The 15,455-nt window shown below is 47.3% G+C and overlaps 1 protein-coding gene and 3 non-coding genes across 4 annotated transcripts; all 4 read left to right on the top strand.

Annotated features, from left to right (window-relative positions):
* The first annotated feature begins 1,762 nt into the window (after positions 1-1,762).
* LOC138582756 (small ribosomal subunit protein uS2) lies at positions 1,763-11,245 on the top strand. The gene is made up of 8 exons (XM_069654370.1): positions 1,763-1,898; positions 2,900-3,065; positions 3,413-3,531; positions 4,036-4,281; positions 4,631-4,759; positions 4,861-5,020; positions 8,855-8,893; positions 11,093-11,245. Exons 2-8 carry the CDS (start codon positions 2,933-2,935, stop codon positions 11,188-11,190), a joined length of 924 nt encoding a protein of 307 aa, XP_069510471.1. The 5' UTR covers positions 1,763-1,898; positions 2,900-2,932; the 3' UTR covers positions 11,191-11,245.
* Positions 3,170-3,323, top strand: LOC138448222 (small nucleolar RNA SNORA62/SNORA6 family). The gene has a single exon (XR_011260065.1). It is a non-coding gene; the product is annotated as a small nucleolar RNA SNORA62/SNORA6 family (small nucleolar RNA).
* LOC138448223 (small nucleolar RNA SNORA62/SNORA6 family) lies at positions 3,800-3,953 on the top strand. Its single transcript, XR_011260066.1, has one exon. It is a non-coding gene; the product is annotated as a small nucleolar RNA SNORA62/SNORA6 family (small nucleolar RNA).
* Positions 4,353-4,507, top strand: LOC138448221 (small nucleolar RNA SNORA62/SNORA6 family). Its single transcript, XR_011260064.1, has one exon. It is a non-coding gene; the product is annotated as a small nucleolar RNA SNORA62/SNORA6 family (small nucleolar RNA).
* Positions 11,246-15,455: the final 4,210 nt, after the last annotated feature.

Genomic DNA, 15,455 nt, shown 5'->3' with positions numbered 1-15,455 from the left:
TCTGAGTGCAAGAATAGCTCCATATTTACTACAGGAGGTGCTGTGGTTAAAGGGAGGTAGAGTTAAAGATCCCCAGCGCCTTCTGCAGGTGGGGAGGTGTATTTGGACTAGGATCAAGGTGCTGTTAAAACTGAGAGAGGCCTACTCTCCTTGCATCCCTTTGGGAGCGATATATGATGGAAATACTGAAGATTTAGCTCAGATCGGGTTGAATTGGTAAAGCAAGGGATTATTTATGGTGGATGACTTGTTCTCCCAGGACTCATGAAGTTTCAAGAGATTGAAGAGGGGTTCAGAATTAGCAGGGGACAGTTTTTAGCACACTCCAGAATAATGCCTGAGGTGAAGACTAGGTGGGGAGTCTGCCCATTTCCCCTGGAGGAGGATAACGTCCTAGGACTGATATATGTAGTCTCGGAGGGTGGAAATAGTATGTCTAGATTATACCAAGGGCTGCTAGGGGCAATATCCAAAGACAACCCCAAAGGAAGGAGTACATAGGAGTCAGACAGGGGCAGAGAGGTCACAGATTCAGAGTGGACGTGGGCGCTAATGTATCTGAAAAAGGTCTCTAGAAAAGCAAGGTTAAAGCAAACGCAGTTGTATGTGCTTCATAGAGCCTATATGACGCCACATTTTATTTCACAATTTCCGGGCTCAGGGGAAAAGAAATGTCTGAGGTGTGGGGAGGGAGGTGCAGATATGATCCATATGCTGTGGACGTGCCAAGTGATTCGAGAATACTGGCGGGAAATGGAAATTCAGCTTAAGAAAGGAGGGATAACTAAAGATAAATGGGCGCCCTAAGAATGATAAACCTCAGAATAGACTGATCATGGCCTGGGTGTTGGGAAGGATGAGGACTGCATGGCATTGAAGTCGCGGGAGGGCACACAAGTAGAGGGATGGTGGGAAGATTTAAGATATTGGTCCATGGCTGAAGCCTGTATGGTTTGAAGCTATGCTAATTGGGAAGGGAGAGAACCTTGAAAACGTGGCAACCTGGAATGCCTTGGTACATGCACTTTTTAGCTCCACAGATGATAAACCCCCAAGATAATGGAGAAGAAACTTAGAAAGATCATGAGAGAGGAATATACAATTGCAAAATGGGAAATAAGACTAAAGTTTAAGAATAGAGAAGAACTGGTGAACCTTTTGTACAGTAGAAGCTGTGTTTATGATGGCCTTTTGTAGGGTTGGTTACAGGGGGTGGTGGGGTATAAAGTAAAGTAAGATATGCCATAAGGAATGACTTTGCAATATGTGCAAAAAACAATAAAAACGTTTTTTAAAAATGTTTTGGGGAAATTAACGTTTGAATATGAAGTGATCGTTTTTGAAGATTTTATGTTTTTTGAAATAGATTTTGTATTGCAAATATCAGATTGTATTTCTGATAATTTTAACGATTTTATCTTGTGCTATGCTTGTACAAGGTTTGAAATAAACCATTTACAATTAAATCATTTTAAAAAAGATATACGGCATTCCAAAATCAGGCCCCCCTCACTGCTGCCCCTCCTTTGGTCGTGACTTGTTGTGTAGCCCCGTTTTGTGGGATCCCGCACAATATGTCAACACTATAGTTGTGTCCGCTTTAAAACGGACATTGGTAGTTTGCGTTGGCGAGAGTACATACATTCCGGATAGATGATCGCTTCGGTGCCAGTTTCAGAGCCGCCATTTCTGAATGGGATTCTCACTTGTTCAGCGACTAAAACTAAAACCTCCCATCTCCAAATGGCCCCCGCTGATGTTGGGACGTCACGTCACGTCCTAAGAGGCTAGAACGCGTGCGGCTATTGGCTGCTACGAGCTCTATGTAAGCGGTTATCTGCGTGCTCTCTTTCTTTCCACGTTTGGCTGTTGGAGGCTCCACACGGCTTTGTCTAGAAGTGAGTGTGCGTTTGGAACCACGCATGAATTCTGTGTACCCTTTGGTTGGAAGCTAGAGGTCGAATGTTTTCGACAGCGCTGCCAAGGCGGTACCCTGCTCAATCGCACTGTTTCGTTTTCGTAGCACCCCAATAACGTTACTGAATGGCGGTGATCTGGGCCAAGTGTTTAATGTCTACGTAATTATGCCGCAATCGGAGTGTGGCGTTGCTAGTCTAGTTTTAGCACGGCAACGTGCTTTTAAATAAAACAACGTGGTGTTGTCGTTGTGCCGCTCTACATGTGTGCTTTCACGATTTGTATTTGCCTGTGAGCCTCAGTTCTTTGCAATTACGTGGATATAATTCGTATCATACCCAAGTATAGGTTTTTGTCGTGAGAAATCACCTCAATGTAAGTGCGGCATCATACGGACTTGTTAGTTGATTATTTGTATAGCGCACAGAACAGTTCTTCCAAGTTTTATAAAGTGAAACGTACAGAAATATTACAGTATCACAGAAGTGCAACATAAACTTACAGGGTACATACATTCGTTGAGCTTGGTGACTAATCGTCGGAAGGCAATTACATGGAGCCAACCCCGTTTTGTAGGGTTGTAACAGCACACACATGCAAGTGACTAATCGGAAGGCAGATTCATAGTGCCAACCCCATCTTATAAGGTGGACTTGTTTCTTTTACCCTCACCGAGACCTGGTCGTACTGTCCGTTAATGTTTGCTTGTTCGTGCTTAGTTTAGGCAAGACTATTACTTGGCACATTGATTCCCTTTTCCTTGGTGGCGGCATTACTGGAGTGCTCAGTTCTTTCTAGTAGTCGTACATCGTTAGCCGCCTCCTGCGGTCTTGCTAGTCTCGTTTCGCTCCATTGAGTCACTATTTGGGTTTAACATAAGCTGCCGTGTTTGAGCTCCCTGAACTCTTCTGCGTCCCCCCGGACGCCGCTAGATCTGATATGCGGTTCATTGTCTTACATGTAACCTTGCTTTCTCACGCAGATTCCCTGTCGTTGCTACAAAAGGGAATTCACAATGTCCGGAGCACTCGATGTCCTGCAGATGAAGGAGGAGGATGTCCTCAAGTTCCTTGCTGCTGGGACCCATCTGGGAGGCACCAACCTTGACTTCCAGATGGAGCAGTACATCTACAAGAGGAAAAGTGATGGTAAGTGGTGCGCTCATGAACAGGGTTTCGTCGTCGAAACATAGGATTGTGTGCTGGTTGAGCTTTTCTAAAAGATGGAGGTGGTGGGGGGGGGGGGGGGTTGGACTGCACACTTTTAAAGCTTGGTGATGAGGCTTCTTTAGGAGCCTGTGAACGCCAGGTGTCGGACGTGTGCTACAGTGACCTGGCAGGATTTTCGCTAACACCATCAGAGCTTTGCTCGATGACTGGGGTTTGATAGTTGTCTCTGCCACATTACTTTAAGCGGTTTGCTGTATCAACCATTATGTACTGCTGGAGAGAAATGGGTAAAGTGACCGTAAACCACCTTTCCATCTGTGCTCTAGGGATTTACATCATAAACTTGAAACGTACCTGGGAGAAGATGCTTCTGGCAGCCCGTGCCATTGTTGCCATTGAAAATCCATTAGATGTCTGTGTGATCTCATCCAGGAATACTGGGCAGGTAATAACCACTGTCTGGCTATGAGTTGAGGGGCATGGGTGGGAGTTGTGTACAGTATACAAACTTTGAAACTTATAATTTGAGAATTAGTAATACAATGAACTTCCTTGAGCTAATTCGCTTGTATTGTGAACTGTAATTCTAATGTATGATATGAACGTTTTCTGAATTGTATCCATTTTGATATGTATTATATAAAGACTTTTTATATCAGCTAAATACAATAATAAAAAAACGAATAATGTTCTGATATTCTACCGGTATGAGTATTGCACGCTTTTAAAGCCCGGTGCTGAGGCTCCGTTTGGGGCTTGTGATCTCTGGGTGTCGGATGTGTGCTACAGTGACATGGCAGGATTTTCGCTAACACCATTAGAGCTCTGCTCAATGACTGGGGTTTGATAGTAATGTCTGCCACACCATTTCCCATGTTTACTTTTAACACATGTGCTTATTATAATCCCCCTTCACAATGCTGGTCTAAACCACGACTCTTCCTTTTAGCGTGCTGTGCTGAAATTTGCTTCATCGTGTGGCGCAACACCAATTGCTGGCCGTTTCACTCCTGGAACCTTCACCAATCAGATCCAGGCTGCCTTCCGGGAGCCCCGTCTGTTGGTAGTAACCGACCCCCGTGCTGACCACCAACCGTTGACTGAGGCTTCATATGTCAATATCCCCACTATTGCCCTATGCAACACAGACTCTCCACTGCGCTACGTTGACATTGCCATTCCCTGCAACAATAAGGTAACGTTTGATTGCTACTAAATTGGTAATATTTAATGGTGCATGCGGTTGGCTTGGTTTTGTACTTTATACTTGCACACCGTTAGAACTCGGAGCTGAGACCATAATGGTCTGGGATCTCGGAGTGTAGGATGTGTGCAACATTAACATGGCAGGCTTTTCGCTAACCCCACAAGGGCCTATGTGGCTCTATGAGTGGAGTTTGATAGTGTTCCCGCCCACATGCACCTCTTGAAGTACGTGTTTTCTTTGATGTTTTGTATGGGTGCTATTTTAGTTGTGGTTCCTCAGTTGCTGCTAAAAGGCTACCTCCCCACTTAGCTTAACTTCATCTCTTGCCCTTCTACAGGGAGCCCACTCGGTGGGCCTGATGTGGTGGATGCTGGCCCGTGAGGTGCTGCGCATGCGGGGCACAATTTCCCGTGAGCATCCCTGGGAGGTTATGCCGGATCTTTACTTCTACCGTGACCCAGAGGAGGTGAGTGTTCACATGCTTTGGGTGATCTGGGTCTGGATGATCTGGGTCTGCACTATGCATCTGTGGTCTACATGGTAAACCTTTTCCTCTTTGCTGCCCAGATCGAAAAGGAGGAACAGGCTGCTGCTGAGAAAGCTGTTACTAAAGAAGAATTTCAGGGCGAGTGGACTGCACCAGTGCCAGATTTCCCTCCGCAGGAGGTGGCTGATTGGTCAGAAGGTGTGCAGGTGCCTTCTGTGCCCATCCAGCAATTCTCTGCCGGTAAGTACACAATCGCAGAATCTCTGCATGAGACCTCCAGTTTGTGAGCAAATATTGCTGCCAATTGTACTGAGTCTGGGGCGATGTGGAACCTAATTTCTTCGTTGTACTGTGGTAATGCTGGGCTACTGTGGTAATGCTGGGCTACTGTGGTAATGCTGGGCTGTGGGTCGCCTCCTTGCCCTATGGTGGGACTAAGTTGTATTTGAGAGCCTACGACCTTGAATAGAAAGACTACAAGAGAAATTGCAGCAGGCAAAATTATCCAGTTTCCAATTGCTTTATGAAAGGGTAGTGAAGGTGGAAGAAAAATTGGACCTGCCCCAATCTGTACTGGCAACTAGCCATTGGTAAGTGATTGCTCTACCAAATGGGGTGATGGGTGCAATGAGTGAATTTTATTCTAGCAGTATCTCAGCCCTCTTCACCGAATCACAATCCTGGGTTGGACTCTACACTTTTTTGTTCCCCAAAAACCTTTATTTAACGTGCTGTGGGGAAAGACGAATGCAAAGATCATATTTTAAAAAGACCTAAGGACAGGATCTACTGGATGCCATGCTTCATGCGCATCAGAAGACGTCTGCCATTTCAGCGCATCTTAACTACTTTCCCCCCACCCTTCAAACCAGCACTTATAACAAATAGAAGTGCCGCATAAGCGGGGGTTTGGATACAATTTCCAGGTGGTAACATTTGCCACGTCTTCCCTCACATATAATGCAGTGATATTGTCTGCCACCAAGATGTCCCTACCCATCCCATCTGTATCATCAGTCCCGCCAAAGATTTCCAGTTTTGGCAGAGGGGGCCATTTGTCCTGAAGAGGGAATACGTTACCCGTATCACCCGATAATACCACCTTGGGATCCGTAGGAAGGGACAACCCTGTGATGCCCTTGATTTTAGACCGTACCTCCTTCAAAGAGGGACTCGCATTCCCACACACCCAAATAACCCACGGCAGTGCACCCACGTCTGCACTTAGCTGAATAGTCTGGTGACATGTGATGCAGTTCGACGTTGGGTACCATCTGTAGCAAAATGTATAGGAATAATCCCGATCAGTAACGTATCTAGAGGTTCTATGCATCCACATCCTCGGGAGTGTGATAACCTGAGTATCTGAGCTCAGCGTAACGAAACTGCTGTTTCAGACGGGGCACACGCTTCCTTAAACTCATTGGAGGTCAGCGGACATCCCTTCCTATACAGCTTTTTGTAGGTCATCCAGCCACCCATGCCCTAAACCACCTTTTTTCACACCCTGGTTGGAAAGTGTTTCCAATGGGTGTAGGCAGCCCCCACCCAGCGCCATACACCATCTGCGGAGTTCCGTCCCCATGTACTAAAGCGTGTTCTCTGGTTTAGTTAACAAAGAGAACCCAAAAGTACGTACCGTGCCAGCGCTTTTGCAGAGTGGGAATGTTCAATAGCTTTCCATTTTGGCTGCAGATGGGCGTCCTCGCAGGTAATCGCGTGACACCTGTGCGGCCAGATTGTAACTATGTATATATTAGGGACCCACAAGCTGCCCACCCTTACGAGAATACCTTCCTAGAAATTCTTGCCCTTTTATTACCCCATATGAACTTGAGAAGCCTCCCCTCAAGTGTGCAGAGCCCTGAATCTGGGACCTTAACGGGCAATGCCACATAGAGGCAAAGTAACCTGGGGGTTAGGTTTAATCTTAATCACAGCAATCCTGCCAAACCAATTTTCCTCCTCCCCACTTGATTACATCTCCTGAAATAAAGGTAGGAAGTTACAGCGGAAAACCTCAGACCCTGCTGGGGATGCGCACACCCAAGAAGGGAATAGACTCTTGGGATTATTATATCGCGGCCAGAGCACTAATCTGGAACCTTGTCTTGAGACGGCAAGGAGACCTCAACCCATGTGACTTGTCATAGTTGACTTCTGAAACCCTGGCCAAGCCTCTCAGCTAGGGAGGTATGAGGATTTCGCTAAGTTAGCAGAATTTAGTTTACCACCCTCGCACCCCCAACCACAATCAATGGCTGTGTTCTGAATGTGGCAGGCAAGCAACTCTATATCCGAACTATCCAAGAAGCCCGACGTCTCCAGCATTCGATCTATCAGTGGACCGATTAATAAGCAAATACCCTATATTCTGCCATTCATAATTGAAAACTGCACTTCTCTCCACCGCGTTGATACCTTCTATTTAACGGCGTACTGTCCAGCACCACCACTGCCAACATGCAATCTTTGCAGGTGGCTCAGAATAATGCTTTGCACGCCATCTTTAATCAATTGCGCCACTCACATTTCCACCTACAGAAAGAAGCTACAACAACAGTGTTAATGACACAAGTGCGTGTCCTCATTTGTCAGAATGCATCAAAGTCAAGACAACCAGCAGGAATCTTTGTTCCTCTACTGCTACAGAAATCCACTTAGTTGTTAGGTAGACCTGTGCTCCTGAAAGCACCCCACACTGGGATACTATCGGAAGGACGATTAGAACACCAGTCTGCGATCTTGCTGCCACTGGTGGAACTTGCTGAATCACCTAGCAGAACCACTCTGGAGTCCTGGTCCGCAGCAATGCCAATTGTGTCTTACTTTTTTGCCAAGGAATTCTCAGATGCTGCAGCAGGATAGGTACACCTAACCTTGAGGCTTCCAGACACGTGAAACACATTTAATAGCCACTTAAGTATGGGACGGTCGTGTGCAGTGAACCTCCCTGTTGGGCAGTTTTGGCGTCGGCTGGGATTTAGACGAGTACAATGTCTTGACAAGCTCTGAACGTTAAAGGGCCAGTATTGATTAACGCACTGTGCAGCTAATGACATTGGGTCCCGCCATGGACTCCGTAGATGCGCAGTGCAAGCATTTCATGCCTGCAGGACTGCCCACAACCCCTCGGGGGCCAAGCAGGTTATCGACAGAGCACTCGCGGGGGGGAGGGGGGGGGGGCGTGCGAGCGCAGCAGAATACTGATCAGGGCACATGCTGCTGTAGTCATGGGCTGGGTCCGATAGTGGACACTGGAGGCTCTGCAGACGAGGTCTACTGTGCCCTCCAAGGCGATGTGGAACATCTGGCAAGTGGACCTCAGGGTTCGAAACAGATTCATTTAGCGGGAGCTAAAACCAACTCCTGGGTTTTGGGCATCATCTGGTAGGCAGGAGATGCTGCTTAACGTTTTGTTCCTTTGTATGAACCATTGTGTCTTAACATATATTTGAAGCTATTCATTAACCTTTTCAAATGCTCAAAAGTTGATGTTACATTTACATGTTTAGAAGGCACCAGTTTACCATAGGAGCCAAAAGTAACTCCTGGTAGCTGTTGGTTTCAAGCTGGGCTGTTTACGACTAGTGGGAAGGTTTAGGGATCTGTAAAAAGCAGGTCCAGAATGCATTGTCTGTGGATTGAAAGTTTCACAGGATTACAGGCAGAGTTGGCAGATTGGTTGCAAATAGGGAAGCAAAAAATAGGGTTGGGGAGGTTAAAAGCACCAGGGTGTCTGGTTTTGTGGTGATGTACAATTAGCTGTGGAAGCAAAAAATAGGGTTGGGGAGGTTAAAAGCACCAGGGTGTCTGGTTTTGTGGTGATGTACAATTAGCTGAAGGGGATTGCCTGCGGGGTAGGATAATTTCAGGTGCTGGAGTTTGGTGTATTTAATTTTACCTACGATTGAGTGAGGACTGGCTTTTCTTTTCCAGGAAGAGTTGGGGACAATATTTGCATTTTTCTCGTGGCTTCACAATGTAGAATTTCTTTCAATGTGTGATTTTCTTTTTTTCTTTTTTTTTTGGGTTCTCAGTTTTGTTTCTAATCTCTTAACTTTCATTTTTCAGAGCGTGCAGATATTGCAATCACTCCTAAAGCAACTCAAGGTAAGAACCATTCTTGCTAGTACTTTTTCTGTGGAAGGGGGGGGGGGCGAGGAATAATAAGCACTTTGGCGGTCTTGGAGGGGAAGAGTATATCTCAACTGACTGCCTCTTCTCTTATAAATCCTCTCCTAGCTTGCTCTTCTGGGCTTCAAGTGAGTTTTAAGGCGGACAGGCTAAAACAAAGTGTATGTATTTTTATTCGGTTCAGATTTCACAAACCTGAACGTGACCCCAGTAGTATTTGCTGGCCAGTTTGTTGTGTGGTGCTTTCACAGTAATTGGCTGTATAGTCTGGCACATGTAATCTTGTGCTAGTATAGTGTAAGGGGAGTTGAACATCATTTAGATTCTTGGGTGTTTTTAAGGCAGTACCTAGTTACTGTAAAAAGTGCCTTTCAAAGAATGCCCGCCTCTGAGCTTTTGGGACTTCTTGGTCATTGCTGTGTATCTGGTTTTGCCATCTCCCACCCTTATAAAGGCAGGGAGGTATGATCTTGGTCCTCCACCCCTATCCCTCAGCAGATCTCCTTGTGATTAGTGCTCAAAAACTCGACGTAGTGCTGCCCCGACTCTTTGCAACTCCATGTCTGTGGAGATTTCTTGTTGCATCATCCTCGCTCATGGCTATATAATGAAGCTCCCAAGTTCTTTTTACTGTGTGCTTGGGACTTTACTGATCAAATCTAGTCTTGTCATAGGACTCTACTTTGGGCTGAGCAGTTTGAAGTCCGATCTGGCATAGCTATTTGTCAAGCTGGTCATGGGGCAGCAACAGTTCTGGTGCTGTTAACAGTGGGGCTTGGGGTAAGAAGATGAGCTGAAATTGGTCTCGCCCATTCGTGGTGTGCCCTGATGCATTTAGTGAATGTATGGCTGATACAGGAAGGTCTGCGGTTAATATGAAAAAAAATATGTACATACTGAGCTGGTTACATAGCTTCATTTTTGGAGGGGATGAGCCCAGTGATTCCTGTTGAAAAATGGCAGTGTTCTCTGGATTCGGGTTTTTGTAGTGTTGTAACTGAATTCCCATAGTCTGTTCTGGGCCTCTGTTGTGGCTAGCAAACAAATGTGTTTTAGGTTTGATTGTCGGTGGGGCTGTGGGTGATATTGTAACTGTTGTATTTTAAGACTTCAGCAATTGCTCATGTAGAGACTAGACTGTTTCATGTAGTCTATGCTGGGTATGGCATGATGTGGTGCATAATTCTGGTAAAAACTGCTTTAAGATTTTGGGATTGCGCTCTGTCCACGAGTTGGTGGTCTAGGACTGTTTCAGTTGTCTGGGGATGAGTTCCCACTCAGAGCATGGAATTTACACGGGGGAGTCGTGTGTGTGGGGGGGGTGGGATTCAGTAGTTGTGCCACATATCAAATTGGATATGGTTGTATTGTAGTCTACTGGTATCCCAAGCGTTGACTTGGCACAAGGCAGGTGCTTAACTGTCTAGTTTATTTCGTAGATTTGTGCATCAATCTGTGTTTGACTTTCATTTTTGCTTTCGGGGTGGGTGTTGGGGTATGTTGATATTGATGGTGGGTGAATGGATCCATGCAGTACTCTACAGGTCAGAAGTCTGAATTATGAAGGAGGCTAGTTTCAATGCGTTTCTGGTGTTGCATTATTGGTTTTTTTTTGGGGGGGGGGAATTGTCAGCAAAGCTGGTCTACCTTCTGGCTCGGTACAAAGCAAACATGAGCTGTCAACTGGCTCCCCTGTAATGGACATGACTCAATTTGTTTATAATTGTGCCAGCCCTAAAACATTTGGGATGTGTCTTTAGTGCTTTAAAAATCGAGTCACCCTCTAGCAGTGATGAGCCGATTTTATTGGCAGTATTTACATAGGAAATGTGATTAACAGTATACTTTATCTGCAACCAGTGACACTGCGTGGAGGTGGAACATCATGTAGACCTTTTAACCATTGCTCTTACAATATCACTTAAGTGATACGTTTTAGGTCTGTATTTATATACGTAACTTCAAGGGGTGTCCCCCTGTATTCCTGTTTGTTCTCCTGCCATTTGATGTCCCTTTAGCCATTGGTATGAAGTGGAGGTGGCTTGCAGGAACTATTGTGAAGGATCAGGATGTAAACTGGGTAATGAAGATGGGAGCTGTGGGGGCGTGTGAGATCTGGGGTAAAGATATCTAACTTTCACTTGGCCAGTTTTTCAAATTCTCTTCTTTCTACAGAGGACTGGAGCGCACAACCTGCAAGCACAGAGGACTGGTCTGCAGCCCCCACTGCCCAAGCCACAGAGTGGGTTGGGGCACCAACTGAATGGTCATAATCTTAACCATCCCATTGATCTGAAAGATTTGAAAATAAAACTGAGTTGTATGGTGTTGTGCAGTGTTTTATTGTAGGCTGGGAACCGGGCTTCAAATAGTGCCCACAGTCATCAGACTTTGATAGAATTGGAACAATTTTTGCTTGATGCAGAGCACTACTGCAATATAACATGGATTGACATGGGTTTAAGAACTTAACAACCCAATAAAAACGAGGATTTCAGTGTACAACCTGCATCTGTGCGTGCACTAGACCAGCCTCTCAAACATCCGGATTCACCCAGCACTAGCCTTTATTAGCTGGCGTATAGCAGGAAAGTGGGCACCAATAATGGGGCAATAAAAAAAAATGCCTAGCTTAATCCAGCAACCATTAATTGCCATGGCTAATGATAGCAATAGTGGGCTAGCTCTCTGAGGTGGGGGGGGGGGGATAATACTTTTTCTTCTGACTCCAGAGCTGAGTGGCCTCATGTCCTCTGGGTTTGCTGGACTCGCACCCCCTTAAAGGGACCCAGTGAAGGGATATTCTGTGTCCGCACCCCCAATGGTCTTTGAGCTTTTGCTATGGCAGCACCCTACCATAGGTATTATGCTGTCACTAGGGTCCCTATTTCAAAGTCGTTTTGGGTTCAATGGGGTGCCCCAGTGCAGGAGTAGTCCCTGCATGCCCCCCCCCCCCCTTTGCAGCACAAGCTATCCTTTGGACTGCTGTGGGGACACTTTTTTGGGGAAGTGACAATAGTGTTATTTTACAGGCTATTGGCAGATGCATTGAGCAAGGCTACTGAGGCTGCAATGAGGCTCTATTGGGGGCGGGGCTGGCTAGCATGTGCTCAAAATGGCTACCCTCTAAGTCCTGTTCAAGGTGGCCTGTCGTTTGTTGGCTGTCCAACTCAGGTGGGTGAGGGCCCTTTGCATTCATGCACTTTCGTGGGTTCCAGTCCCCAATACACAATCCTCCAGGACACACGCTGCCTGGTTCATGGGATTATTTGTGTGAAAAACGCAGATTTGTGTGCCTTTCTGCCCGAATATTGTCATACTTAAACGATTTATGGGCAGAAAGGTGCGGAAATTGCATTTTTCACGCAAATAATTCCATGAATCAGGCTGACTGTTTATGGGGAGATACTATCCCCCAATGGACAGCCACCATAAGTTTGAATGCAGGTCAGTTCTTCTGTGGGTCCCCAACTCCCAGGGGTGGTAGTTGTGCCTCTTCGAACCAGAACTCTGAGTATTTGCCTTGTGGCCTGCATTGACTACATTTGTACTATACTTGCCTGAACTGAGTATCCTGACTATTTGGCTCCAGAACCTTTGACAACTGAAAGATCTTCAGAGACATGGGGTAGACTAGAGCTGCACTTCCAAAGCCCCCTACTTTGAAAGTGTGCATTAACTGTTATATATGCTGAACTACTTTAGAGGTAGTGTGTAACCCATATGGGTGACCAAAGTACTGAACTCAAAGTTCTTATTTTTGTCAAATAGAGCCTGTGTGCTCTTTCACTCCTTTGATTGGTAAGCAGGGATCCGTTTGTCGGTGTCTCATCGCCCTCAAGGGCCAGAATCGTTTCATCGAAGATTCCAGAAGGCCATCAGGCCTAAACCGCACATTGGAGCATGTGGGAGGAGAAAGACGGTTCCCCCTACAAGCTCTGCTCCAGCTGTAGCTTGAGGAATGTGTTAGTGGAGGACAAACACTCTAGTGCCCTGTCTCCATCCGGACCACAAGGAAGCAGATTGTGAAATTTGCCTTTGTTTCTCCAAATGCACTGCTATGGATTGGCACAGTAGGTTGGTGGCATGGCTCAAGGTATCGACCCTGTGTGGCAAGCAGGGGCATGCCTTACCCAGGACTGGTGAGTCCAATGAGCAGGCTTCTAAGCCCTTTGAGGGTGCCCCATCTGTGGGGGCCTAAGACGAGGCCAAGCACCGCAAATCAGTTTGTAGGTTGCTGTGCAAGCGTGGCACGCTCGTCTTCAGTCTGCCTCCATCTCGAGTCATTGCTCTAGCTCCTCCTTGAAAAGAGGAAACTGCAGGAGAAGGTACCCCAGGGAAACTGCAGGAGAAGGCCGAGGTGCAGGGTAATGTGACCTACCGCTGAAGACCCAGGTAGTCCAGGCGAAGTCATCCTTGATTGTGTTGTTGGCGGCTGCTCTCTTGAAGGCGTAAGGGGCCGACTGGTCCAGGGGATCCCGATGGCTCCCAAAGTGGCTTTCCCTCCCAGGCCGGTGAAGAGGATGCTGTGTCTGAGCCAGACCCTGACCCCTCAGGATGCAAAAGATAAGGGGGGGGGGGGGTGGGGGTTAGAAGCCTATATCGGGCTCTGGGGCATGAATATTTCTTTAGACGAAGAGGACATGGGTAATGACGGAGACTATGGAACCGCTGAGCCTATACACCCCCTCCCTGACACTTTCAGGGATGTATCAGTGGACATCTTTTCCACTCCACACGCTGGTGTTAGAAGGGGGTGCCAGAGGCAGCGCATACCACTGTGGCAACTTGTCCGCCCCCCCCCCCCCCGATGCCAGCAAAGAGGAAACTGCACCCTACGCTGCTGCACATGCCTCCGTGCCACCCTAGGGATATGGGGATGGAGGATTGCATTGTTTCCCTGCTGCAGACAGCTCCCCGGATGAAGTGGGATCGTTCCACCCCATGGTTGCCTGCACAGAGTTCTTCCAGCTGACTCCAGAAGAGACCAGGAATGAAGCTTTCCTTTACCAGCACCGAGAGGAAGACCATTCTGGCAGTGCCTCTCCTGGATGATGTTTGGGTTGAGGGCCTGCCGCTGATGAGGAATCCTGGCTAAAAGACAGGCTGGAAAAGAAGTACTGGGTGCTGGACTCTGCACCCAAGTGCCTGCAGTCGCAGTCCTCCCTGGACTCTATGGTCTTAGCGGCTGCAAGGAAGAAGTCCTCAAATCCATCTTCAGTCTCTGGTCCCCCGGACAGCGAGGGGAAGAAATTGGACACCATGGGTAGGAAGGTATAAGATGGCCCAGTTGCTGGAATTTCTCCCTGACCAGCGGGTTGAGGCGCTATAGATCCGCTGAGACACTGGGTTCTGATGGGAACGGTGACTGCCTTTGTCGTGGCTGGTTGAAAGCCAACTTTTGGCAGGAAGTTCAGACGAGGGTCCTGGATGTGCCTTTTGACAGGGACCATCTCATTGGGAAGGCCGACTAATTGCAAGCCATCAAGACTGACACAGATGGCCTGTGCCCTTGGCATGCTTCAGCAACATTGTACTTCCTTTTGTGCCTCGGGAGAGATTCAGCAGATCGTCTAAGGGTTTCGGTGGTGGATCATCCTCGTACTGTCAGCCCTCCTGACCCAGGAGGCACACAGGTGTTGCTCCCAGGCTTTTGGAGGTGGCCAACATCGTTGTCGCTACCAGGTGGCACGCAGGCCCTGAAGCCAGATTGAACCAGCCAGGACGTTGGACCCTGCACCCCGGTGGGAGGCTGGCGGGACAAGAGCTCCACTAACCGATGGGTGCTGGACACTCTAGCATTCCAGCAGAAGTGTCTGTGGATGCCACTGGTGGCCCAGCAGGAATCGAATCCCTCAGCTCCTGTAGGAAGTACGGGCTATGCTAAGAAAAGGTGTGATAGAGCTGGTTCTAGTGACTGCAGGGCTCTAGTCTACTCAAGATACTGCTTGGTAAAAGGACCAGGGGCTGGAGGCCCATGCTCAACCTGCTGCGTCTAAACCAAGTACCTAAAGTCCCGTTCTTGACTGCTTCATGCTAATGTGTACAACCGATCTGCTGTTGGCGCTGAAAAACCTATCCACACTTACATTGTTCACCACCATATCCGCACCTTCACAGACCATCTTCCACAGGATACCCAATGAGTGATGAGCTTCCCTACTGAACGGGGCCCCCTGCCTTGGACCTTTCCACACGTGTGTGCACCACCTGCTCAATCCTTTTTTTTTTTTTAAAAAACACGTTATACCTCGCTCATTGTCACACAAGACCCCTTGCAAATCCGAGCATGTCACGGGCCTGTATTCTGGCTGCGGCACCGTCTTGCTCTCCTCTACCATATATGGACTGCTGCACCCCTGCCAATTAATGGCTGTTTCACCCTGACATGTATCGATTGCTGCATCCTGACATGAAGGATCATGCGTCTCACCAATGCAATACAATATTTTCACTAAGCCTCTATTTGTCCACCTGGATGCATGCAGAGTGTTCTTTACAAACTATGCGGATGATATGCAGATACTTCTGCATCTCT

Source organism: Ambystoma mexicanum, chromosome 3q, assembly GCF_040938575.1.
Source record: "Ambystoma mexicanum isolate Mex_15411 chromosome 3q, UKY_AmexF1_1, whole genome shotgun sequence".
Lineage (NCBI taxonomy): Eukaryota > Metazoa > Chordata > Amphibia > Caudata > Ambystomatidae > Ambystoma > Ambystoma mexicanum.
Note: the sequence above shows the minus strand (reverse complement) of the source record. Positions and strands in the feature narration are given on the sequence as shown.